Source organism: Grammomys surdaster, unplaced genomic scaffold, assembly GCF_004785775.1.
Source record: "Grammomys surdaster isolate TR1022 unplaced genomic scaffold, NIH_TR_1.0 209, whole genome shotgun sequence".
Classification (NCBI taxonomy): domain Eukaryota; kingdom Metazoa; phylum Chordata; class Mammalia; order Rodentia; family Muridae; genus Grammomys; species Grammomys surdaster.
In genome coordinates, this window is record NW_021604654.1 from 1,780,798 (window position 1) to 1,807,274 (window position 26,477).

At 54.5% G+C, this 26,477-nt stretch overlaps 2 protein-coding genes across 3 annotated transcripts; one reads left to right on the forward strand and one right to left on the reverse strand.

Annotated features, from left to right (window-relative positions):
• The first annotated feature begins 3,033 nt into the window (after positions 1-3,033).
• Plppr3 (phospholipid phosphatase related 3) lies at positions 3,034-11,387 on the forward strand. Its single transcript, XM_028771542.1, has 7 exons — positions 3,034-3,361; positions 8,618-8,803; positions 8,901-9,036; positions 9,170-9,365; positions 9,505-9,562; positions 9,645-9,818; positions 10,045-11,387. The coding sequence occupies exons 1-7, from the start codon at positions 3,287-3,289 to the stop codon at positions 11,374-11,376; spliced, it is 2,157 nt and encodes a 718-aa protein (XP_028627375.1). The 5' UTR covers positions 3,034-3,286; the 3' UTR covers positions 11,377-11,387.
• Positions 11,388-11,549: 162 nt separating this feature from the next.
• Ptbp1 (polypyrimidine tract binding protein 1) lies at positions 11,550-21,460 on the reverse strand. 2 transcript variants are annotated; one of them, XM_028771540.1, is made up of 14 exons: positions 21,172-21,460; positions 19,435-19,465; positions 17,097-17,169; positions 16,655-16,974; positions 16,406-16,576; positions 16,217-16,327; positions 15,976-16,150; positions 15,737-15,814; positions 14,962-15,107; positions 13,925-13,958; positions 13,430-13,522; positions 13,105-13,321; positions 12,920-12,997; positions 11,550-12,833 (listed from the first exon to the last, which is right to left on the reverse strand). In XM_028771540.1, the coding sequence occupies exons 1-14, from the start codon at positions 21,177-21,179 to the stop codon at positions 12,701-12,703; spliced, it is 1,668 nt and encodes a 555-aa protein (XP_028627373.1). In that variant the 5' UTR covers positions 21,180-21,460; the 3' UTR covers positions 11,550-12,700. The 2 variants fall into 2 exon arrangements, with proteins under 2 accessions (XP_028627373.1, XP_028627374.1); XM_028771541.1 differs by lacking the exon at positions 15,737-15,814.
• Positions 21,461-26,477: the final 5,017 nt, after the last annotated feature.

Consider the following 26,477-nt stretch of genomic DNA (forward strand, 5'->3'; position numbering starts at 1 on the left):
AAACCCATAGAACACTGGGACACAGCTAAGTGTTGACTGCTTGCCTAGTGTGTGTAAAGCCCTGGGCTTCATCCCAGTAGTACAAATTAATTTATTCATTCCTATATTCATTTACTCATCTGTGTGTACATGTGTGGGTTAGAGGATAGCTGTCAAGAGTTCGTTCTCTTCTTTCACTGTGTGAGTCCCTAGGAGTGAATGGCGACCCTCAGGTTTGGCAGCAACGTCTTTCCCCATCTCGGTGGCTCGTAAATAAAGAAGGAAATTCATTAAATTAAGTTAAAGCAAAAAACCACATGAAGAGAAAGAAACCACAGACCTGGTGGACTGAAAGAAAGGAAAAGAGAGAAAATGTTGTGTGGTTTCATTTTGAAATGAAGCCCCGCTGGCTGAGGTCCACGGGCTTCCGGGACTTGCCTCTGTTTCCAGACTTCTTACACAACACAACGGCTGAATGACTCCGGATCCAGTATTGGCTCAGAGCAATCTCACCATCACAGGTCCTTCCTCCGCCCCTTCTTGCTTGATTGAGATCAGGACCCCGAGCCACCAGCACCTTTGGCGGAGCTCAGTGTTCCCTGGGTGGCATATAGTCCCCAGTGTCCCCTGTTCTTCAGAGAGAATGAACTAACTTCTACATCTGCTTCTGCCTCATGCCAGGTTCAGGAACCATGATGTGGGTTATGTCCTGGTCAGGGCTACATGGGCCTCTGAGAACTGTCTATTTATTTGTTTGACCATTTTGAGACAAGGTGTCATGTAGCCCTGGTTGGCCTCAAATTCCCTATGGAGCTGAGGATGACCTTCAACTCTTTTAAATGTTTTTGGGTTTGTTTGTTTGTTTGTTTGTTTGTTTTTGAGACAGGGTTTCTGTGTGTAGCCCTGGCTGTCCTGGAACTCACTCTGTAGACCAGGCTGGCCTAGAACTCAGAAATCCACCTGCCTCTGCCTCCCAAGTGCTAGGCTTCGGACCTTGAATGCTGATCCTTCTGTTTTAGCCTCTTAGCTGCTGGAATTACAACAAAGTGTGTCGAGAGAGATCACACTCAGCCTCCTGCCTTTGCTCTGAACCTACCCATGATCCTTCAGTGCTGACTGACACCCAGACTCCTCAACTATGCCATGTGTCCACAAGAGTCCACTTTCCCTGCTGGGCGGTGGTGGCGCAAAGGCCTCCCAAGTGCTGGGATTAAAGGAGTGGCCACCATTGTCTGGCACCTGTGCATGTTTTTTTTTTTTAAGTTTTATTTATTTAATGTATATCTGCATGTACACCTGCACACCAGAAGGGGGCATCAGATCTCATTATGAGATGGTTGTGAGCCATCATGTGGTTGCTGGGAACTGAACTTGGAACCTTGGGAAGGTCAGCCAGAGCTCTTAACTGCTGAGCCATCTCTCCAGCTCACCTGTGCATGTTTTTATGGACAGTCACCTGGAGTCCAGACTGGTCTGGAACTCTCTATATATACAAAGATTACCCTGAACTCTTAATACTTTATTCCTTATTTATGTATTTTTCAAGACAGAGTCTCACTATGTAGCATTGCTGGTTTCTGGCTGTCTACTTTGTAGCCCAGGCTAACTTGGAGTTCACAACAATCCTGGCTCATCTCTGAGAGTGCTAGGATGACAGGTTGGAACCACATCAAATAGTTCTGGTTTTGTTTTAAGTGGGCGCATGGTACCAGGGCACTGTGTGCTCAGTGAGTGCGGCCCTCTGTGCCCACTCAGACAGCACAGGTGCCTTTTTCTCTTTTTTTCTTTTATTTGTGTGCCCTGCAGTGACTGGAAGCTCATGGATCCTTTCAAATGTGCACTTTGGTTTTGTTTTTGAAGGAGGGTCTCACTATGCATGCTGACCTCATGGAATCCCTCTGCCTGTCTCACATATGGCTGAGACTACAGACGTGCCCTAGCTTTACCTGGCCTTTTGGGACAGGGTCTCTCCTTGGCTTAGGTGAGACGGTGGCTGGAGAGTCCTGGTGATCCTGGCCGCCCCCTATCCAGGGCCCTGTTAGTATAGAACACTATGGCTGGCTTATTTATGTGGATGCTGGGTATTCGAACTCAGTTCCTCATGCCTGCAGCACATGTACTTAACAGACTGAGCCACCTCTCTAACCTCCCTGCCACCCCCTTTTTAAGCATTTTAAGACAGAGTCTCACTGTGTAGGCCAGGCTGAGCTGGAACTTAGCAATCCTCCAGATTCAGCCTCTTGAATAGACATCAACTGTGTATCACTACACTTGGCTTCAAACAGAGAGTTGGAGGGTCTGTCAGCTTAAGTCCCACTTCTCAGTGGGTCCCAAGTGTTTGTTAAGGGCCTGGTATACAGTAGGCGCTCAGCAGACAGTAACTGTACCGATCTAACTTCTTATGACCCCAGTTTGTCCGATCCAGGATGGGGTGGGGTCAACCATCCCTCTACATTTACAGGGAGAGCTGCTCTGTAGAGGGGAAACCCTTGCAAACAGCAAGCGCCGCATAAGTGCTTATTACAGTCCTTTATCTTCTAGGCACCAGCTACCCAGGGTCAGGAGGGTAAGGTGACACAGAGAGGTGGGACCGGGGCGAGGGGGAGAGAAGACAGAGAACAGCCCCTCCACCCCTGTGTCTTTGTCTCCTTTCACTCAGGCGCCCAGGGACCTCACCATGGAAACGGACTCCAGCGAGCCGCGGGCACGGAAGACGTGGGGGCCAAGGAATTCGCGACCGTGAGACGCAGGGAGGCAACTGGAGGTGCGGGGCGCGGGATCTCGCCTTCCCCACACTCCGCCGCGCGCTCCTAGGTCCGCGAGACCAACCGTGCTCGCGCAGGTCGCACAGAAGGCGCACGCAAGGGGCAGGGAAGGGACCCGGATTGCGATCCCCGCGCAGGGCCGGAGACCCTGAGACCCGCAGAGTGGGAGGCGGAGGCGCCCGAGTCGGGGGCGGGGTTGGGGCGGGGCCGAGCGGGCTGCAGAGCGGGCAGACAAAGAGCCCGCGCGCCGCGCACCGCGCCCGGGCCTCGCGTCCCTCCCACGCGGGGACCCTGGCTTTGTGTCCGCGTTCTGCAGCGGACTCCGCCCTCCCTGCTCCCGCCAGTGAGCGGGCCGCGTGCGGGTGCGGGGGCTTCGGCATCTCCCTTCCCCAAGTCCTCCCCCACCACCCCGCTCCAGCCTCAGTTTCCCCGAGCCCTCTTGGCTAGCCCTTATCTCCCACTGGAGACTCCATCTGCGCACCTCCTAGTCTCCAGCCTGCCTTTGTCCCCCTGCAATCTCGGCCTACAGCGCCAGCATCACCATGATTGCTATGAAGGAGAAGAATAAAACGCCGAAGGACAGCATGACGCTCCTGCCTTGCTTTTATTTCGTGGAGGTGAGTGAGGGTCGCAGAGAGAGGTCCTCGTGGCAGGGAGCTTCCAAGACCTTCCCCTCCACGTTGCAGGGACAGGAACCCACACCGCGGAACCGGACCACCTAGAGCTGAGATGGGGATGAAGCTGGGTCCAAAGCACAGGGTTTTACAGGTCGAGCAGGAGTTGCAAAGCCTCCGAAGGGTCCTTTAGACTGTGGGAACAGACGGGGGAATGCTAGGATGCTAGGCGTTCTTTTAAGGGTGGGGGTGAGAAGGTCAACTAGAGGGGCTGGAAATTGAGGGACTGGTGGTGAGCAAGCCCCAACTAGTGAGGATGGGTGCTGGCTACTTGGCTCTGCAGTACCCTTTTTTTAATGGCATGTCTGTGTGCCCCCCGCCCAATCTCCACCAGAGCTCCTCAACCCCTTGGGGAATCAAGCCAGCTGTGGTGGGGAACTGAGGGGATCTAAAAATAGAAAACAATAAATGCATTCACTTGGTGCATACTAAGTGTGGAGGGTTGCATTTTCCTTTGAATGACAGAAGCTGCGAGCCAGGCAGAGTCCCACCAGCCCCGGGTCAGGCTGGATGGAGTCCAGCCTTCTGTCCTCACGGCAGACGACCTCCAGCAAGGCGACCTGTGTGAGCCGCAGAGCATTAGGGGGAATGCTTATGTCCCAAGATGGCATTTAAGTGTGACAGTAGCCCGCCCCAAGGCTCTGCCCAGCCCCTCAGCCCACTCTCACCAGAATCCTTTGAAATCCTTCCAGAAACTTCTTTACAGCTTTTTTTTTCCTCACTCATTTAAAATGATTTTCATGTATGTCTTTAGTGCTGGCTACAGAATCCAGGGCCTGGACCTTATCAGACCCGTGTTCTACCCCCGGCCACGCCCCCACCCCACTAACTGGGAAATTCTAGGTGGGCTTCCACCCTGACCACACCTCCTCCCTTTACTGGTGGATTCAGAGCGGGGCCCCACCCTGATTACGCCCCCCAGCTCCTCACTGAGGGATTCTAAGGCAGGAGCTCTACCCTGACCACACCCCCATCCCCCGCTCACTGGGGGATTCTAGACGGGCCTCCACCCTGACCACGCTTCCTCTCTTTACTGGCCGATCTGGGAGAGCTCTACCCTGACCACGCCCCCAGCTCCTCACTGGGGGATTCTGGGCAGAGCTCCATATTGACCACGCCCCCACCACCTTACTAGGGGATTCTAGGTTGGAGCTCTACAGCTGAGCCTGGTCTCAACCCCGATCTGGGATTTCACTCTGTAGTTTAGGCTGGATTGGAGTTTGAGATGTATTCCAGGTCAGGGTCTCAGCAGCCTTTCTGTCTCTGCCTTCCAGGTATTGGGATGCTGGGACATGCACAGACCACCATGAGGGCTAAGATCCCTGCATGGTGTGAGTTTGTGTGTCAGTGCTTCAGAGCTCACCCCAACTGATATGTATGTTGAGCCAGAACGTAGGGTGGATGTCAGGTGTCTTCCTCAATGCTTTCACACTGGGCTAAAAGCTCGCTAGGGCCTCCATGTCATCACCCTGCAATACCCAAGTTACTGCACACCCAACTATGCCCAGCTTGCTTTGTGGTGCTGGGACCTTGGATGAGCATGTGCAAACCAAGTGTTCTCACCCCCAACGAAGGTTTCCTTTTATTTTTTATTTTTATTTTTTGGGAGTTTTTTGTTGTTGTTGTTGTTGTTTTGTTTTTTTGGTTTTCTGTTTGTTGGTTTGTTTTTTCGAGACAAGGTTTCTCTGTGTAGAAACTGTCCTGAAACTCACTCTGTAGACCAGGCTGGCCTCGAACTCAGAAATCCACCTGCCTCTGCCTACCAAGTACTGGGATTAAAGGCGTGTGCCACCACCGCCCGGCATGTTTCTTCTTTCTTAATTTCTTTGTTTGTTTTTGAAACAGGGTTTCTCTGTGTAGCTCTGGCTGTCCAGTCTTGAACTCTCGGAGATCCGTCTGCAGCAGAGAGCTGCCCCGAGTGCTGGGTTAAATCTTTTGCTTTGTTTATTTTATTTACTTTCATTTCAGCGCATGGGTGTTTCACCTGGATAAGTGTCTATATGAGGGTGTCAGATCCCCTGGGACTAGAGTTACAGACAGTTGTGAGCTGCCGTGTGGGCTCTGGGAATTGAGCCCAGATCCTCTTCAGGAGTAGCCAGTGCTCTTAAGCACTGAGATGTCTCCAGCCCTGGTTTGTTTCTTTTAAGATTGATTCTCCTTTTTTTGTTTTTGTTTTTGCTTTTGTTTTCAAAGACAGGGTTTCTCTGTGTAGCTCTGGCTGTCCTGGAACTCACTCTGTAGACCAGGCTGGCCTCAAACTCAGAAATCCGCCTGCCTCTGCCTCCCAAGTGCTGGGATTAAAGGCGTGCACCACCACTGCCCGGCTAAGATTGATTCTCCTTAAGCAGCTCAAGCTGATCCAGAACTCAGAGCCATTCTCCTGCCCCAGGCTCTCAAGTACTATGATAATAGGCATGTGCTGCCACCACTCCAGGCAGAGGGAAGTGCAGCGTTTCACGCACCCTGCTGTGTTTGCCCACACTGGCACCTGGCACCCTGTGTGAGCAGCAGATCTTAACCAGAGCTCGCACGGACCTAAGGCTGTCTTCACACGGCTGTTACTTTATTTTCGGTACAGATGCTAGTTCCCTTCTGTTGGGGTCGAGGCTCCAACAAACAGCTATAAATGGACACGCTTACGTGGAGAAGGGCATTAGGAGCTGACAAGAAAGCTCTGGTAAAGGCTCCTACAGACAAACCTTCGATCCCTGGGACCCGCCCACATAACGGGAAGACAGAATACCCACCATTGCCCTCTGTTCTCCATGCACATATGCACACGCACATGCACAGATAAAGACAAGTAGTAATTGAGCCGGACAGTGGTGGCACACGCCTTTAATACCAGCACTCATGAGCCAGAGGCAGACAGATGTCTGAGTTCAAGGCCAGCCTGGTCCACAGTGAATTCTAGATCAGCTACATAGTGAGACCCTGGGGGGGGGGGAGAAGAAAGATTTATTTCCTCACTGGACACAGCCCCCTACCCTACCCTGCATACCCTGCACGCAAAGTGTCAAACAGAACATTCCTGCACATGTGCTCAAAGCATCATGGGTCATCACAGTCTTGGTCGGGAGACCTAGGCTGGCCGCAAATCCTTTTGGTAGCTGAACTCCTGATCCTCCAGCTTCTCCCTCCTTAGGGCTGACGCTTCTGCGTGTCAAACTAGCATCTTACCACTGAGCCCCGGCTCCAAGTCCAGACTGATATTTATTCATTGACTGAAACGAGCTCAGCACATAGCCCTGGCCAAATGCGGGGATTAAAGGCGCACACTACCTGATCCTGGCTACTTCATTCTTATTCATGTTTCTGGTTGTCTGCCATGAACACCACATGCATGCAGGAACCTGTGCAGGCCAGAAGAGGGCAGCGAAGTCCCTGGAACGAGAGTTACAGAAGGTTGTGAGGTGCTCTGGGAATACTGGGAATCAAACAAATCCAACTCCTCTGGAAAAGCAGGCAGCAGGGCTGGAGTTAAGAGCAGTTACGAGCACTGACTGCTCTTCCAAAGCACCCAGGTTCAATTCCCAGAACCTGTGTGGCAGCTCACAACTGTAACTCTGTGGATCCAATGCCCTCACACAGACATGCATGCAGACAAAACTCAAGTGCATATAAAAAATGAGAGAGAGAGAGAGAGAGAGAGAGAGAGAGAGAGAGAGAGAGAGAGAAAGGGGGGGCACTCTTAACTGCTGTGCCATCTCTCCAGGCCTTGGCTTTGATTTTCTTTTCCAAGACAGGGTCTTGAGTGAGGCAAGATTGAGGGACGTGAGCGCCTGCCACACACTGGGTGCCATTTGAAGCTGCATAGTGGATGGGTGATGAGGAAGGGCCATGGAAATGCCACTAGGAAAGCCGCTCTAAGGAAGGCTAGTCAGCAGGACTGACTAATGTGGCACAGCCTGGTGAGGGGGTGGGGCTATCAACAGAACCCTAGGGAGGCTGGCAAAGAAGTAGGGACGGAATGTATGTGTGCATGTATGATGGAGGGGCAGACGGGGAGGCGGACGGGGGGGGGGGCAGGGGGGGGGGGCGGACGGACGATAGGTGAATGGATGGACAGTGAACCAGTGAGGGCATGGGTAAATGAGTGGTAGGTGGGTGGGTGGCTGGATGGGTGTGTAGTTTTAAATATTTTAATCTCAATTTTAATAATGGTTTTTTAAACATTTTACCCTCTTTTTTTAGTCTGTCACCTACCAGAGGTAGTGGGGAAGAAAGGTTATTATGATATGGGAGTAGACTTGTTTGGAAATGGTCTTTTTGGAGTAAATCTTATCTGTGTTGTTAGGAAATTAGTAGTTTAGCTTACAGGTCAGTAGCGGCAGCTTGATCTACTTGTAAGTACTTTATAGATAGACAGATTAGTGTCTAGTTTAGTAGTGTCGGGATAGTACGGTGACATAGCCTGATGGAAATAGTCAGGCCGCAGTCAAACTGACATGTGTTAGTAAGAGGCACCAGGTGTAGTAGGAAAACTTCTTTGTTGTGTCTTTTAACAACCTGGAGATTAGTGAAGACGTGACACTAAGTATTTCAGAGCTAGCTCTGTCGGTAAGGCTCTGTCGTCGGTAAGGCTGTTGGTAAGGCTCTGTCGGTAAGCCCCTGTGCTCTGTGGAGTCTTATTTATACCCTCTTGAAACATTTGTGTCTTCTACGGTCTTGACTTATCACATGTGTTGGCTTTAAACGTGAGTTCATCTTAGCAAAACTCTACATGAATCTAAAGCAGCTGACATTACTTTGTCATTTGGCCTGAGTCTGAGGAAGTGACAGGAAGCCATCAATATTTTACTAGAAGTTTTTTAGTGTGTTTTTCTCTCTAGAGCCTGGAGCAGCGCAGCTCAACAATACATAAGACGGCCCAATGCATGTGCGTTGTTAATGAAGAATCTTTTATCATGTGTCTTTTTCTGTGTTTACTTTAGTAAAACATCAGAGGTAAACTCTGTTTTACTGAAACATTTCATTACGAGTCTGTCTTAGTAAAACAGTTTTTTACCTGTGTCCATTTCAAGAAAATGTTCCTTCATATGTCTGCCCCAGCGAAACACCATCTGACACTACTGACTTTCCAAAGAACCCTTACGTCTCCACCTCACGGTGGCAGACAGACTAGGTCCTGAGGGAGCGTTTGTGTGACTGAGCCTGTGGTGGGCTGGCCAGTGACCCAGGCCGCTGTCTGACCCCCAGCTACCCATCGTGGCTTCCTCCGTTGTGTCTCTGTACTTCCTGGAGCTGACTGACCTGTTCAAGCCGGCCAAGGTGGGCTTCCAGTGCTACGACCGCTCCCTGTCCATGCCCTATGTGGAGACGAACGAGGAGCTAATCCCGCTGCTCATGCTGCTGAGCCTGGCCTTCGCCGCGCCTGCGGCCTCAGTGAGTAGCTGTGCCGGGGCCTAGGTGCTCCAGTCCCTCACTGTGACCTTGCCTGACTTGCCTGTCCCTGTCCCTGTTCCTGTCCCTGGGGATGCAGATCATGGTTGGCGAGGGCGTGGTCTACTGCCTGCAGTCCCGGCTCTGGGGCCGTGGTCCAGGGGCTGTGGAGGGCAGCATCAATGCTGGTGGCTGCAACTTCAACTCCTTCCTCCGGCGCACAGTGCGCTTTGTGGGTGAGTGGCTGTGGATCCCTGATCCTGCCTTGAAGTCCATTTGTGGGGGTGGGGGGCCTATGGTGTAAACAGGTTTGGGGGGAGCACCCCTCCCCCCTGCTCCCTTCCCCTGGCCTGGCCCTCTCGTCCTCAGGTGTACACGTGTTTGGCCTGTGTGCCACGGCTCTGGTGACAGATGTCATCCAGCTGGCCACCGGCTACCACACGCCTTTCTTCCTAACCGTCTGCAAACCCAATTACACCCTGCTGGGCACTTCCTGTGAGGCGAACCCTTACATCACACAGGACATCTGCTCTGGCCATGATGCACACGCCATCCTGTCAGCACGGTGAGCTGGAACCCCCCTCCCCCCGCAAGCCCTGCAGTAGGACTACCCTAACCCTTACTCTAGTGGACTTTGGTTGGGGAAACTCAGGCCTGGAGCGGTTGTCCCCGGACGAGCAGGGCTGACACAGTGCCTATTGTAGGAAGACCTTCCCATCCCAGCACGCCACACTGTCAGCCTTCGCTGCTGTCTACGTGTCGGTGAGTGATGACCCCCCAGTGCTGCGCCCCGTGTCTACCTGAGGGCAGCAGCTAAGACCTACCCCGCCCACCTGTTGGCCAGATGTACTTCAACTCCGTCATCTCCGACACCACCAAGCTGCTGAAGCCTGTCCTCGTGTTCGCCTTCGCCATTGCAGCAGGCGTCTGCGGCCTCACGCAGATCACTCAGTACCGCAGCCACCCCGTGGATGTCTATGCCGGCTTTCTCATCGGTGCTGGCATCGCTGCCTACCTGGTGAGAGTGGTGGCTAAGGAGGAGGTCTGAGGGAGGAGGCTAGCCACCAGTGGTGACAAGGAGCAGGGAGGCCGAGCGGCAAGAACATCCAAGGGTCCTGTTGGTGGCTTGGGGTCTGAGGGAATAGCATTCTGTCACGGCTTCTGCATAGTCTTATTAGCCATAGGATGCTGGTGCCTCCCTGTGGCCTGCTGGATAACAGCCTCACGCCAGCCCTTATCCTTAGGCCTGCCATGCGGTGGGTAACTTCCAGGCACCACCTGCAGAAAAGGTGCCTACCCCAGCTCCGGCCAAGGACGCCCTTCGAGCGCTGACACAGCGGGGCCATGAGTCCATGTATCAGCAGAATAAGTCTGTCAGCACAGATGAGCTGGGCCCTCCAGGCAGGCTAGAGGGTGTGCCTCGGCCTGTGGCTCGAGAGAAGACGTCCCTTGGTAGCCTGAAGAGAGCCAGTGTGGATGTGGACCTGCTGGCCCCACGCAGCCCCATGGGCAAAGAGGGCATGGTCACCTTCAGCAACACACTGCCCCGGGTCAGCACACCCTCGCTGGACGACCCTGCGCGGCGACACATGACTATCCACGTGCCCCTTGACGCCTCCCGCTCCAGGCAGCTCATCAGTGAGTGGAAGCAAAAGTCCCTGGAGGGCCGTGGCCTGGGGCTGCCTGATGAGGCTAGCCCTGTGCATCTGCGGGCCCCAGCAGAGCAGGTGGCAGAGGAAGAAGAGGAGGAGGAGGAAGAGGAGGAAGAGGAAGAAGAGGAGGAAGAAGAGGAGGAGGAAGGGCCTGTTCCACCCTCACTCTACCCTACTGTCCAGGCTCGGCCAGGGCTTGGGCCCCGAGTCATCCTGCCTCCGAGGCCAGGCCCCCAGCCCCTTGTACACATCCCTGAGGAAGGTGTTCAGGCTGGAGCCGGCCTGTCACCCAAGAGCAGCTCATCAGTGCGGGCCAAGTGGCTGTCAATGGCTGAGAAGGGTGGCGGCCCAGTGGTTGTGGCTCCATCACAGCCACGGGTGGCTAACCCACCAAGGCTACTTCAGGTCATTGCCATGTCCAAGGCAGCAGCAGGGGGCCCCAAGGCTGAGACAGCCTCATCCTCCAGTGCCAGCTCTGACTCTTCCCAGTACAGGTCCCCGTCAGACCGTGACTCTGCCAGCATTGTCACAATCGATGCACATGCACCTCACCACCCAGTGGTGCACCTGTCTGGTGGCAGCACACCCTGGGAGTGGAAGGCTAAAGTGGTGGAGGGTGAGGGTGCTTATGAGCTGGGGGACCTGGCACGTGGCTTCAGAAGCAGCTGTAAACAGCCTGGAATGGGGCCTGGGTCTCCAGTCAGTGATGTGGACCAGGAAGAACCCCGGTTTGGGGCCGTGGCCACTGTCAACCTGGCCACTGGGGAGGGTCTGCCCCCACCAGGTGCGAGTGAAGGGGCCCTGGGTGCAGGCAGCCGAGAATCCACCCTGAGGCGCCAGGTGGGTGGGCTGGCAGAGAGGGAAGTGGAAGCTGAGGCAGAAAGTTACTACAGGAGGATGCAGGCCAGGAGGTACCAGGACTAAGCCTGGAGAGCTGTGATGGGCACTGGGGCTGTCTGCAATCCCAATAAAAAGGCTTATGCTTAACTGTTATGTGGTCTGGATGATCCCTGACTCCAAGCCTTGTCCCTTGTGCTCCGAGAGCACCCTATCATACATGGCACCCAACCCCCCATCACCCAATGACAGGCAGGAGGTGCAGGACACAGGTGTTTATTGAATCCAGGCCCAGCCTGGCCTACAGCTCAGAATGAAGGGGCTCAGGGAAGGCAAAGGTTATAAAACTGTTTTAATGGAAAGTCTTCCCCCTCCCAATACACCATCTGAGATGGGGTAGATGTGGCCAGGGCTGGCCCCAGGACAATACTGAGCCTGTAGTCGGTACCAAAATATACATCTGTCACCATAAAAAACTGCTGCACCGCCTCAGCCCCACAGGTATAAAATCATAAATATTTACACTCTTTCACGCCTTTCACAGAACCAGGGTGCAGGGAAGCCCTCCCACAGAAACAGGCTAGGATGGAGGTGGGCGTCCGGGAGGGACATTAAGGCCTAGAGGTCAGCCCCTCAACTGGGCAGTCAGAGGCGGGCAGAAAACAGAACTTTGGTCCAAAATTTGAAGGTAGAAACCCACAAGCCTCAGAGCTATTTCTCGAGCCCTGGCTTGGGCCCACCTGCAAGTTGGTCACTGGAAGGAAGGAGTGCAGGGGACAGAAGCTTAGAGTACACACATACAACTGTATCATTGCTATAAAAAGTTACTTAAAACTATATCTCTTGCATATAAATGGAAAAGACTCAGGTATTTGGTCAAGTGGAAATATTGCTAGGCACAGGTGTCTGTGACCACGAGGAATAGAATACAAAGGTCACAGGCTCGGCAGCTGAGGACGGCCTGGGCCCTCTGGGCTGACCAGGGACATGGGAGAATCATGTCACTTGATTATAGGGTATAGGGGAGTGGCCCCAGCTCTTGCACAGCATTGGGGAGCCTACGTATAGGCCACCTGGCTCACCTGCAGGTCTAGAGACAACTGGTGGCCTTAGAGAGTGGCTGTGCAGCTGTGAGGCACGCTGGTTTGTAAGGCACAGAAAGCGGCTGTGTTTGGGGCACCGCTGTGGCCTCACGCCTGAGCCCCTCACGGCGTGGTGCCGGGACTGACTGGGCCTCTGTGGCCCAAGCCATTCCTACCACGCAAAGTGGGTTAGATTTAATTTTTTTAAAAACAGGTAAACTGATCTCTCTTTAAAAAAATAAAATCTCTGGTCTGTAAGGTCACTTCAGCTGCTTTTTAAAGTGGCTTTCTTTTCTGGAATGGTGGAAGCTGCTGCGGCCCACAGGCGCCTAGATGGTGGACTTGGAAAAGGACACTCGCAGGTGGTGGTTCTCGCCCAGGTCATGGTTGTGCAGCTCAATCAGCGCCTGCACGGCCTCCTCCACAGACCCCATCTGGATCAGGGCCATCTTGCGGTCCTTCCTGCAAGGGTGGAGTGGGGTAGTCAGCTCGAAAGCAAGTTTGGGGTAAGCCAAGGGGCACAGGGTGAGAGGCAGGGCTCTACTCACTGGAAGAACTTGAAGCCTTTGACTACACCACCATTGCTGGAAAAGAGGCTCTTGAGATCATCCTCTGACACAGATGGCCTACGAGAGACAGGAGGTGTCTGGCTGGGGCTCACTTGGTGGGGTGGCAGAGATCAGGAGCCCTCCGTGGCCCACAAACGAGGCAAGCAGCCCTCTGGCTGACTTACGGTATGTTGGAGAGGTGCAGGGTAGCTGAGGGTGGGAAGATGTTCTGGAAGTTCTTGGAGCCCGGTTTCTTGAAGCGGTGCAGCGGGGAGCTGCCGTAGTCCTTGGTCAGACCCTGGTCCTCCTGCCCCTCACGAGGCAGCTGCACACTCTGATGCTTTGACAGTGTGATGCGCACCGACTTCCCATGCAGCTTGTGCCCGTTCAGGTGGCTCATGGCTGAACAAAGAGTGGGAACCATGAGCAGCAGGACCAGGCCCACTGGCGTCCAGCCCAAGGTGCAGCCCACTCCCGGTCCGAGCGCCCCATGCCCTATGGTGTTCTCACCCAGCTGGGCCTGGCTGCCGTCTGCCATCTGCACAAGTGCGTTCTCCTTCTTATTGAACAGGATTTTTACCCGCTGCACATCTCCATAGACACCTTGGAAACCCAGAGTGAAAAGTCTTTAAGCTGCCTGGTCACCCAACCTCTCTCACCCACCCACTACCCACCCATTGAGTCCCCAGCTCCCGGTGGGCCAGGTTTCTTTAGTGGGCACCGGGAGCCTATGTCTCACAGCTCAAGGCCTGCTAACAGACGCTGCACTCAGGCAGTCTCGGACTCCAGACAGCTGTCAGAACAGCCATGTTCACATGCTACTGACACGCTTAGCTCTGGAAGCATGCAGGGCGGTAACCATGCGTGTCTACTCAGTACAATCCGCAAACCGGAAGCAAACCACGGACCGAGGCAGAAGGCCAAAACACAAACTCAATAGTACATAGCAGGGTGTAAAATAACCAATTAAATGAAACCAAGGTAATAAAAGTGAGAATAACATACCGAAGAGAATAAAGAGGCTTTGGGGTGTGACTCTCTTTAGAGACAGCAGAGGAAGGCAGCAGGGGACAGGGAGAGGGAGAGGTCAAGGGGGCGAGTGCCAATCGTCCACGAGGAAGACAGTCCCCGCAGGCGAGCAGGTTCATGATGATGAAGTTGTCAGGATGTTAATATTCAAGGGCAGGTTGGTTTCCGGAGAGCGGGTTTGAGAGGGGAGTTTTGTTTTTATTGATTTATGTTTTGTTTGTTTCAAGCAACAACAGGAAGCAGAAGAACCGTGCAGTCAGTTGGCAAAGAAATTCCGGATCAGGCAAGAAAAAAAATTGGGAGGGGAGGGGAGGAAAGAAAAAAGTAGCAAAACATAGGTCAGTAAATACGTAGGAAAATGAGGCTGTGTTCACACACTCACACACACACACACACACGCACGCACACATGCACACACACACTCACACACTCGAGGAGAAGCACTGCACGCAGGCCAGAGGGCCATGGGCCAGCACTGTGGCCGAGACTAGGGACTGAGGCAAGGAGTGGAGCCTGTTAGTTCCCAGGTGGCAGACAGCTCAGGACAGCTAAAGTGAACTGGCTGGAGCAGGGCCGCCATGGAGAGCCGCAGGAGAAAAGGGCAGTCTGCGGCACTCCCTGCACAGACAGACCTGTTCCTGGAAAGGCAATGCTGGCTCTATAGAGCTCCAGCCAGCACCGGTCTGAGCCACCACCTCCCTTCCAACTGGCACTCCCAGGCCTCCTTGCCATGCCCCAAATTAACAGACTGTCTGTACAGCAAGGAAAACACCACGGCTCTGAGCACTGAGGGCCGGGTGCGAATGGAGCTGAGAGGGAAACAGAAAACCTCAGAGTGGCTGGGAAGGAGCGGAGGCCAACAGCAGCAGACAGAGGGGTGGCACGCCTGTACCCACGGTGCCTAGAACACCCAGAAACCCTGCCTGCCATCCAGGATGCTCCCCCATCCTGACTGTGGTCAGCCAGCAACCCCCCCCCCACTGCACAGGCAGAGCACAGCAGTGCCCACATACCTCAGGGTTCAGGTTGCTGACCAGAAGGACGGAATTCCCAGCACCTGCCAGCCCTGGGATGGCAATGCGGCCAGCTGCAGCAGCAGCAGCAGCGGAGGGTATGGCCAGGGGGGCCAGGGCTCCATGGACATTAGGGACAGAGAGGCCTGCAAAACAAGGCAGTAGAGATGTGAGCCTGTATGTCTGCATCAAGAGGGGAGAGGTCCCGCACACAGCCACGAGGTGTCCGCCTGGCTATGGCCTGTCCAAGAGGCCACACACGCTGCCTGACTCCACGGCCAGTCCAGGTGTGATCAGACTGCATGCGCCCAACAGCACAAAAGCTCTGGTTGACACAGGCCCTCTGCAAGCAGGGCCTGCCACAGATCTGCCCGGCTGTGCACACATGCGGCGCCAATTCCTCCATGCATGCTCGGGCAGCACGGGGAGGCCCGAGGCCCATGCTCCTCAGCCCTAGAGGCCACTTGCTTACCAGGCCATTAAATTCAATCTACTAGGGACACTGCGTCCTCGTCCTCGCCCGAGGTGCTTGAAGGGAACCAGACCAAAAACTGAATGATTAGAGCCTTGTTGGTAATGCCAGCACAGGGCACCTGGCCCAGCCCTGCCTGAGACTACCATGCCCTAGCTGCCTGTGGGTGCTGCTGAAGGCCCCTTCCCCTCTCCCCAGAAGGGGGCCTGGGACCTGACACTCGGGGCCAGCGGCACCCCGTCTATGGGCAGTTATGGGATTGTGTGGGCATGCAGGCGCTGGGGTCAGGATGAGCGTGAATACCTGCGGCCTGAGGGATGGCAAAGGTGGGAGGGAACCCGGCTCCTGCATACGGAGAGGCTGACATTATGCCGGGCGCACCTAGAAACAAACAGACACTAATCACTGCACCTCACCTCACGGCTGGGCCAGGCACGGGCAGGACTGCTGAGTGGCTGGGCTGTGCAGTGCCAGGGTCCCCTGACAGCTAGGTGGCCTGTCCAACCCCCGTTCATTTGGTGTGTCTCAGTACAGCATCTTACCAAAGGCTGCTGCCATGGTCTGGTCCAGTGAAGGCTGGCTGTCCCCAGAGGGCAGGTCAGGTCGAGTGTAATCTCTGCTCTTGTCATTGTTGTACTTGACGTTGAGACTGGTGAGCTTGGAGAAATCGATACGCAGTGTGCAGCAGGCATTGTAGATGTTCTGACCATCCAGGGACTGTGGGGAGACACAGGTGAGTGTGGGCCAGTCACAGGACTGTCCACCCCAGGAAGTCCTACTCACCAGCTTGGCGTGCTGGGCGCTCACAGGGTCAGCATACTGCAGCAGGGCCTGGAACTGGTTGTTCTTGGTGAACGTGATGATCTTCAGGACTGTGCCAAACTTGGAGAAGATCTGCAAGAGAGGATGTGTGAGCTCTAGATGGGGCAGGTGGGGATCCAGCCACCGGGTGCAGGGCATGCACCCACCCACCTGGTGCAGCACGTCCAGGGTCACTGGGTAGAAAAGGTTTTCCACGATGATTCTGAGCACTGGGCTCTGGCCTGCCATCGCCATCCCTGCATCCACAGCAGCAGCCGAGGCTGCCAAGGCCAGGTTTCCAGACTGGACAGAGTTCACAGCCTGCAAGGCTGCCTGGGCACGCTGTGGAGGAACCATGAGCTGTGACCCAGGGCTGAGGCAGGGAGCCTGGCCACCCACCCACCTGCCCTGAAGACATACTGCCTGGTTGGGCGAGCTGTCGGTTTTGAGCTCCTTGTGGTTGGAGAACTGGATGTAGATGGGCTGTCCACGAAGCACCGGCGCAACGGATGTGTAGTAGTTGACCATCGTATTGGCAGCCTCCTCTGTGTTCATTTCAATGAAGGCCTGGTTCTTCCCCTTCAGCATAAGGAGGTTGGTAACCTTCCCAAAGGGCAGCCCCAGTGAGATGACCTCGCCCTCAGTGACATCACTGGGTAGCTTGCGGACATGGATGACTCTGGAAGGAACTCCTGTGCTCCTGTTGTCACCCTTGAACTTCTTGCTGTCGTTTCCATTGGCTGAAAAGGGATGGGTGCATTTGTGAGGCTGCAGGCAAGTCCCCTTCCTCCCTCTGGCCAGGTCCTCTCCCGTCTCACCCTGCACCTGCCAAGGCAAGACTCCCTAGGGCATGGGCGCTCACCTGCTGAGGCCGAGCTGCTCATGATGAAGGGGCCGTTGCTGACACACGTGGAGAAGAGCTCGTCGGATCCCCGCTGAGAAGAGAGCATGGACCCTTAGTCCAGGCTGATTCCTTTCCTGCATTCCCACCCAGTCTCCGCCCCCAACCCCAGGATTTGCACAATGCCCCAGGCCTGTGGCTTTATCGCTCACTACCAGCCACTGTCACTTCACTAGGGCCCTGTGCCAGTAGCCATGTGGGAGGCCCCTTCCTGGCGGGTTGTCTGTCCAGAGCACACAGCTGCCAGCCTCACGGTACCCTCCTGGCAGAGCTGCTGGCAGCTTCCGGGGAAACAAAGCGGGGCCCTGCTGCTGTCCCAGCCCTGATGTCCTGGTCATCCTCCAGAAGGACCAGGGACTACACTTGTCCCCGTGAGTAACACGCAATGGTAGAAGTGGCTCACTGGGGAACCCCTAAACGGACCCTATGGTAAGAACTCCTTCCTAGAAGCAACCTGCTCATCATTTTGGCTGAACCAACCCCTGAAAATCACAGGAGACTCGGGATCAGGACAGTAAATGAGGCAGGACCTGCCACCCAGAGTCAGCCTCAGATCAGGGGCTTCATGAGACAGAGCTCTCTGGCTCTCTACTCCCAGGCAGCCAGACCCTGAAGCCTAACACCCAGGGACTCAGGATCATATTTATCCAAGGGGCCCAGACACTAACCAGCCCAACACAGTGCCCTTCCCCCCACTGCCCATCCAACACTGTCTAGGGCACTGCCAACAATGCCTGACTATGGAAGAACCAGGCACCCACTATGAGCTGATAGGTCTAGAGACCACAGCAGCCAACACTGACCATGCCCATTACTCACCCTGAGTGGAAGAGGTAAATTAACCCCAACCTGGAGCTTCCAACCCAGTCCTGAGCAGCTCCATGGGGTGTGGCCATACACTAAAGTCTCAGGAGCAAGGGCTGCTGAGGGAGCTTGGACCTGCCTGGCCTGGTAGACAAGACCCTGGTATGCAAAGCTCAGAATCTCATGTCCGTATCACTTGAGCTGCGGAAGTCACTTCCTGCTGGCCACCATTTACCCATGAGGTCCCCTGTGCTGACCCCAGTGGGAGGTGGCTTCCGTCTGGGCAATGCAACAGGAGCAGTACTTCCTGCAGCTCTGTTCCTGGCAGGCTGCCAGAGACCTAACAGTCTCCCCATAGAGGCCTGGGAGCCCATGACAGTGAAAGCAAACTGCAGCCACCTAGGCCAACAGCGCCAGGCAGCTAGGCCTGTGATAGCACAGCACACAGGAGCCCCTGGTCAGCCCAGCCATCCCAGACGCTTGTCACGGTGATAGTCCCAATCCATTCGACAGAGCAAAGAAGCCCTGGTCCACTTACGTATCCACCCAAAGCTGCCTACTCTCAGCCTGCCCAGTATGCCCTCTGTGGCTAGCTGGAGCTGAGCACTGTGTGGACAAGGAGCCATGGGGCAATCCAGGTCACCACCAGCTTTGCCCAGACATACCCTGTTCACCTGGGCAAAGTGGGGCTCCCTCCCTCCCTCCACTGTTGAACACACAGATTTATCTGAGGAAAGATCAGCAGGCAGGTGGAGACATCGTCCACTCAGGAAAAAGAGTGAAACTAGTCCAGACAGCAGCCTGGTAGCAATCAGCTGGCAGCATCTGAGGTGGCCTCAGGGCCTCACTACAGGGGGCCTTGGAGGGGGAACCCCAAGTTACTTGCCACCTACTCCAGCTTAACAGGCAGTCATAATAGCCCAGTAACACCACAAGGCCAACCCCTGACACAAAACACACCTGCACGGTCATTTAACACTCAGGACACCTACAACCCTTCTAGCTCCAGGCCTCAACCCAAAGTACCAATGGAGCTGGAAGCATGCTTATTGTGTCCCCAGACTCAAGAAGCTGAGGAACGAGTCGCTGGAGGGCAGGGTTGCACCTGCCTGGACAGCATAGGCTCAAGAGACTCACAAGACAGCACCAAAGAGGTGGACACTCAGTCTCACCTCAGAACATGCCACAGCCTTTCAAACCAAACCCGCAGAGGAAACTCCAAAGGCCTAAACTTGATTAGATGAAGGCTGCAGGGCAGGACAAAGCAAAGCCAGCCAGGAAGAGGCCAGCACAAAGACAGAACCACCAGACCCACAAAAGGGTCCTAGGCTCCCAAAACTCCTGGATGGCAAGTCTATATGTGCATCTGTGCTGTCTTCAGCCTATGAGTCTTTGTAGGCCCTGGACTGAGGCAGGTCACTGCAGTAAGCAAGCCTTCATCTCACTATATGACTACAGTGGGGACTGGGTGCAGCAGCAAGCTAGAGACACCTACCTTTGTACCAACTGCTATGTCTGGGACGATGCTGTGGAGAGAAAAGTAGACGTCAGCACTGTGCGGGTCCTCTGCCAGTCCAACTTGGAAAGGCAGGGAAGTGAGACACCCACTGAGTCTCACCGTGAAAGCCATCATTGTCCTTGGAGACCCCCCTCCTTCCACACAGGACCCAGACCCTGCCTCTCAACACATTAAAAGGTCCAATGTTTATAAGGCACATCAGTGATCTGGGTCACTACTCAACCCCTGAGCATCCTACAATGCTGGAGTCTGAAAGAGAGGTAAGAGCAGCCAAAGACAGTGCTTCTTGGTGGGGGTGGGGAGCTCCAGGGCCAGGCTGCCGATGGCAAGCAAAGCGGCCTAGTTACCATCTACAAACCAACAGAGCTGCCCGGATACACCCTAGGTTACTGATCAACCCCAGCCCCTCGTGACTGCACACTGCCTCATATCTAGCCTGCTTACAGGCAGCAGCAGCAAGCCTACCATGGCTGGCAGGTTCCCAACTGAATCTTAGGGGTCTGCCTAGTGAAGGGATTCCACCAGGAGTGTTGGCTGGCTTCTTGATTTACTGCTTTCAAAGGTTCTTTTGTTACAATGCTTCTCTACACGGCACAGGCTGTCTAGAACTCACTCCGATCTGCCATTCTCTACCAGGATGAAAGGTGTGCACCACCACACCCTGCTCAAAGATCCTTAAGTTGCTAAAAGACACCAACTGGAGACTCCTGTCGGTCACCTCAGCACTCAGAATGCTGAGGCAGGAGGCAGGATGACTGCCATCGGTACTGAGCTTGAAGCTAGGCCAAACTGTTTTTCAGAATTGGGTCTTAAAAGAAAAGAAGAAAAGCTGCTTCCTGGGTTCCTGGGCCTGGTGACTCACAGCACTAGGAAGGCTAAGGTAGGAAAATCAGGAATTCAAGGCCAGTCCTTAACCAAAAACCCAAACAAAAAGAGAAAAGTAGGGGCCTGGTGACGCAGGCCCTTACTCCCACCACTGTGCAGGCAAGTGGATCTTTCAGGCCAGCCTACAATGATCTCGTCTCCAAAACAAACCGAAAACTACAAAAAGTTGCCGAGTGGAGGAGGGGCATCACGCGGAAGCGAGGAGGAAATACGGATGCCAGGCCGGCGCCCAGGCGGGAGGCCGAACTGAACCCCACTTTGGCCCACCGCTCCTCCGTCGAGGGGCTCTGGCGGCCTCCTCCGGACACCTCCCCCGAGGCGGGAAGGGCGTGCGCGTTCAGCACAGGCCCACGCACGCGCTGCGGGGCGCGCACCCTACAATGCGCGCGCACGCGAGATCGCATGCGGGAGTGCGAAGCGACATTTCTTGGGCACTCGGCGAGCCTGCACCAATTGGAGGACGGGAGGCGGGAAGGATCACAGCGGCCCTGCCGCTACCAGTGAGCGCGCCTCATCGGGGAAAGGCGCGTGCACGCTGAGGGCGGGGAGGGGGCGCCGGATAACTCCGCAAGAACCGCGCGGGCACCGGAAGTGCGCCGGGCCAGAGAGCTGAGAGGAGCCGAAGTATGGGTGCGGCCACCCTAAACCAGAGTTCCTTGAGGGCCTCAGACGCCGGGGGTTCCGAGCGCGCCACGCGGATCGAAGCCACACGCGCGCGTCTCGCAGCGGTTGGAGGGGTCGGCGGGGAGGGGGGGAAGCCATCCCGCGCGACAGCGATGGCTGGGACGCAGCGGTGGGCGAGCGGCGGGCGAGCGCGGCAGTACTTACCCGTCCATGGCACACAGAGGAGACCCGCGGGGAACGGAGCGGAGGCGCAGGAATAGCAGAAACCGACCCAACGGCTCCGAGTTATAGACTCACAAGATGGCGGAGACGCCCGCACACGTCCCCCGCGCGCGATACTCATTGGCTCCCGTCGCAGTCTGTGGGCGTGGTCAACCCCGCCTGCCCCCTCTAGAGCCTTCTATTGGTCAAAATGTTACTCCAAGGGCGAAACTCAGAGAGACAGCAGACAGCTATTCGGCGATACGGCCGTCAGTCAAGACGGAAGACGGAACCAGCCTGTGGGGGAGGGCGAGGGCGTGAATGAGGAGAAGCACGTGATAGCATCTCAACCAATGAGCGAGCCTTCGTCCAACCCGTGGGAAGCCATCTTGAGAGTGGGTACGTGGCGGGTCAGATGCAGAGAAGCGTGCATTCTGGAGGCTACCTCCATATTGCAAGCGGGCATTGGAAGCCGTTGGCCTCCAACTTGAGGGTAAAGCTAGGTGCTTCGCCATCTTAGAACCGGGCAGAAAACCCCGTATTGACCGAGCTTGCTTGGGGTCACGTGGCCAAAACTTGGACTTTCAGCCCAGTTTCTCCTGGACTAGATCGCTGCGAAATGGAGGCCACGTGCTTCACAGACGCAGTCGCGACTAGACTGTGAATCATCCTTTCCGTCTTTTGTCTACCCACGGCAGCCAAGCTCCACCTATGTTGCAGAAATGGGGAAATCGAGGAAAGGAACCGCAGTGTTACTGGTTCTGGCTATAGTTGGTGAAACAAGGCTACAAAGTATCCAGTTGCATGCATTCCAAATAAACTCAGGAGCCGCAGAATCCACTGGAGGGGCAGAACTCCCCACCCCTTCTTGTACCTCCACCCCAGGAGCCAGGATTCTGCCTTCCAGTCCTGGGGCATCACAGAGCGTGACAGGGTCTCCAAAGCCTAGGGCAGGCTGTAAAACAGATCCTTTTTGGTGGGACTCCCAAAGGCGCAAACTCTTCGGGTTCTTGTCGGCCTGATTATCTGCTAAAAAACAAAAAAGGCCAGTCAAGGGGGAAAAGTTTCTCCTCTGCCTTGCTCGGTCGGTGAGCCCAGTACCGAACCTCCCTTTCTTGTGGCTCGCGGGAGAGGGGAAAGGGGCTGGCAGCTATGCTGGTTTCCTTACAGACCTGGCCAGGGGCCCAACAGCCTTGGAACCCCAACGCGGGCCTGGTGCCAGAGGATTCCAGTCTGGATTAGGAGCGGCTGCCGATTTCCACGGAGGCCGCGCCGGGAGTGGTCTTTCAGGCCCAGCCAGCCGGCAGAGCAGCTAGCTTGAAGGCCCAGAATCACTAATCAGGACCGTCCCGCGGATTTAGAAAAAACCCACAACAAGGCGTAGGATTTGAGCCCTCTGGGACGCCCATTAGGTCCTGGCTTGACCATCAGGGACAAGGTTGGCTGCCAGTTTTTGTTCTCTGGGTGGCTGGTGCCAAGCAGGGGCCCCACCCTCAGAAGCCAACTTGCATGGGTGGCTGCCAGTGAAGTCGGAGAAGGCTGATCTCCGTGCACAGGTCTACACTAGCAGAGTTTGTTGAAAGCCACTTCAGAGACCTCCCAGAACCTTTTTTATGAAAACAGGATTTCTGTGTGTAGCCCTAGCTATTCTGGACTCCCTTTGTAGATCCATGCTGGCTCCAAACGCGCAGAGATCTGCCTCCTGAGTTAATAGCCTGCCCCACCACGCCTGGCTTCCCAGAATCCTTGAATGGTCTTGTTCACCTTCAATTCCTTATCTGCTTTCTGATCTGAATCAGACCTCTGTGGGGAAGGTTCTCTAACCTGCCTGACTCTTTTCAAACCCTGCCTAGGACCTTTGTCCAGCAGTTCTCTGGGGCAGCTTCATCTCAAACCCCAGACTCCCTTTAAATATTTCCTCAAGGTTGCTGAAACAGGCAGTAATTCAACATCTAACCCCCCACTGCAGAGACCCAGCCTGAGGCTGGCCTCACGTAGATGCACCTGCCTCTGCTCCTGAGTGCTGGAAGCAGAGGTGTGTGCCACCATTCCCAACTAGGATTGTTTTGAAACAAGTTCTCTATTTTGTGACCCAGATTGACCTAGAATTCATATCTCAGACTGGCCTCAAGCCTTCAACCATCCTCCCATTTCCAATTCTTTTTTGTTTTTGTTTTTGTTTTTTGAGACAGGGTTTCTCTGTGTAGTCCTGGCTGTCCTGGAACTCACTCTGTAGACCAAGCTGGCCTCGAACTCAGAAATCCGCCTGCCTCTGCCTCCCAAGTACTGGGATTAAAGGCGTGCGCCACCACTGCCCGGCTCCGTTTCCAATTCTTGAGTGATGAAATGACAGGTCTATGCCTAGCCAGAGTGAGTTCAAGACCAAGTTGGACAACTTAGTAAAGAGGGCAGGAGATCTAGGGTGGGGGTGGGGTAATCTCTGCCTAGAACCTCCAAATGAAATGAAGGCCTAAGGGTGTGGCTCAAGGGTGGCATCTCTGCCTACAATTCCCCAATGAGTTAGGAGTGTGGCTCAGGGGTGGAGCCCTGGCCCAGAATCCCTCGGTTGGGGGCTGGGAGCATGGCTCAACATGCAGGAGACCCTGGCTTCCTTCCCCAGTGCTGCCAGAGCACTTTTAAAATGGATTAATGATCTGTATTGCTCTTGTGGTACAGCCCCCACACTGGACTGCCTCTAACATCACAGAATTGAGCCCTGCATTTGGAGCCCTGAAGTCTTTGCACAGGAAGTGCCTTTTCTATCTCTCCCAGACTCTGGAGCTCCAAGTGTCCAGGACTTGTGGCAGAGTCCCGGTGTGTGGTTCTGTCTTCACACTGCCTCCTCCTAACTCTGTCCTGGATACTTTCAGTTCCTGGACCCTGAATGGCATCTACAAAGAGTCTTTGTGATGCCAGGGATGGAACTTGGCCCCACCCCCAGCTAGACCAGTGTCTGCTCTCACTGACTGTGCGCACAGCCCACATTCATGGGCTCTGGGGATCAGAACATGGACATGTCTTTTTGGAGGCCACCGCTGGTCACAATAACCCATCTCAAGGTTGTGAATGGCTTTTAGTCCCTGCAAAGAAGCCTGGCTTAGGAAGCCTCTACCCCAGGTTGACAGAGACTTAGATGTCTTTCTTAAGTAGGCTAGATTTGGGGGGAACCATGGCTTAGTGCCAGCTATTTTACAATTTCCCTGTCCCTGTGCAGGCCACCTGTTGGGGCAGATGTCCCAGGCTGCTGCATTATTTAGTTCTCCTACATGGCTGGCCTGTGTCTCCGGCCTACCCAGCACCCGCCCCAGCCTTGCCAGCTGCTGTTCATGAATGATTGAGGTGAGGAGGACAGATCACCTGGCCTTTGTCTGAGAGGCACACTAGCCTGCTTGTTACCAGGGAAAAGTGATACTCCCCTGTAGGAGGAGATGGAGGCAGGGGTGAGGGGCCCTCAGAGCCAGGGCCAAGTGAAACTCTCAGAACAATACAAGGAAGGTGGACACAGCCTCAGTTTATTCCTCTATTAAAGGGAAAACAAGGTCAGTGTCTCCACCAAAGGAAATAGTCTGCTTGCTATTTCTTGTTAGCCTTGCTGAGGATGGAGCCCAGGGCTTCAGAACCCCTGAGCCACAGCTCCTGTTGTCATGGTTACAGGGGGATCTAGGAAGGAGCCTTGAAGGTTGAGACCCTCCTGTCTTTTTTGTTTTGTTTTGTTTTGTTTTGTTTTGTTTTGTTTTGTTTTGTGTTTCGAGACAGGGTTTCTCTGTGTAGCCCTGGCTGTCCTGGAACTCACTCTGTAGACCAGGCTGGCCTCGAACTCAGAAATCCATCTGCCTCTGCCTCCCAAGTGCTGGGATTAAAGGTGTGAGTCACCACTGCTGGGTGAGACCCTCCTGTCTTAACCTCTGAGAAACATGACTTGACTAGCCTGGGCCACCACATCCAGCTGCTTGTGTGTGAATTATCAATTTGTTTTAAATATTTTGTTTAGCCTGGTGTGATGGCACACACCTTCTATTCCAGACTTGCGAGCAGAGGCAGGCAGATCTCTGAGAGTTTGAGGCTAGCCTGATCTACCTGGGGAGATCCTGAACAGCCAGGGCTACATAGACTCTCAAAACCAAACACACACACACACACACACACACACACACACACACACCGCCGCCACCCTTTTAAGTTAAATACGTATGGCGTTGGGTAAGGATTCTGTCCCCATTTCCCAAATCTCTACTGGACAGTTTAGTACAAGGTCAGGGTGTCTGAGTCTGAGGAGATCCATTGAAGGGAAGTTTCAGGCTTTTAATCTTCTAACCCCAGGGCTCCAGGAAGGCCATGTGAGGCCTGTTCAGTCCCTGGGTCCTACACAGTAGAAGGAGGAAACCCAGTCCCACAACTTGACCACTGTTGTGCCACAGTGCATGAGCCCACAGAGACACACAAAATAAATAGATAATGGTAAAAAAAATGTTTTTGAAGATTTCCAGAAGAGACTCAGGGGAGCTTCTCAGAACTTCCAATTCTCATCCCTGCTGCACGCACCTCTGTTGACCACCAAGATGGAAGCTAAAGACAGCTGAGTCCTTTTCCTACTTGTCCATGACTGTGAAGGAATATCCACGTTTAGACTTCCCCACCCTTGTGTCATCCCCACCCCACCCCCTGATTCAGATCAGCCCATTTGTCACCCCACCCCTAGGCCAACAGGGAAGGCCACCCAACCCTGCCACTCCCTGAAAGATCCGAGATAGCCACTCCCAGAGGAGGCTTTGGGAACAGCTGTGCCGCCGTCACCTCCATCCATCCAAGCAGAACTTGGTCTGCTTTACCAGGAGTATCCAGAAATGCCCTGGCATCCTGACCATCCCTGGCATGCAGAAACTGAAGCAGCTGTGGTGGCTGCCATGGGGTTGGGGGCAGGGTCAGCAGGGTGGTTCTCTAGGTATCTGGTATGTGTGTTCAGAGAGTCAGCCGGGCTGTGAGCATGGATACAAGGTGGCCACACAGTTCTGCTCTTCCACCACAGTCACAAACAGGAGCGCAACCTTGAGGACATCAAGCTTAGTGGGAAACCTTGTCACAAAAGACCACACAACATCGGACTCTATGATAGGTGATGTCCAGAAGAAGATCCAGAGAGGAAGTGGATTCATAAATACTGGGGGTGGAGCTGGGAAACTGGGCACAGGAACATGGTTTCCTGTGCAGAAAGAAATGTTCTGTGTACATGATGGCAGTCCAATACAATACTGTGTTCCGTCTCCTTTCTCTTTCCTTCTCTGTAGCACACCTCTATTTCTGATGAAGGG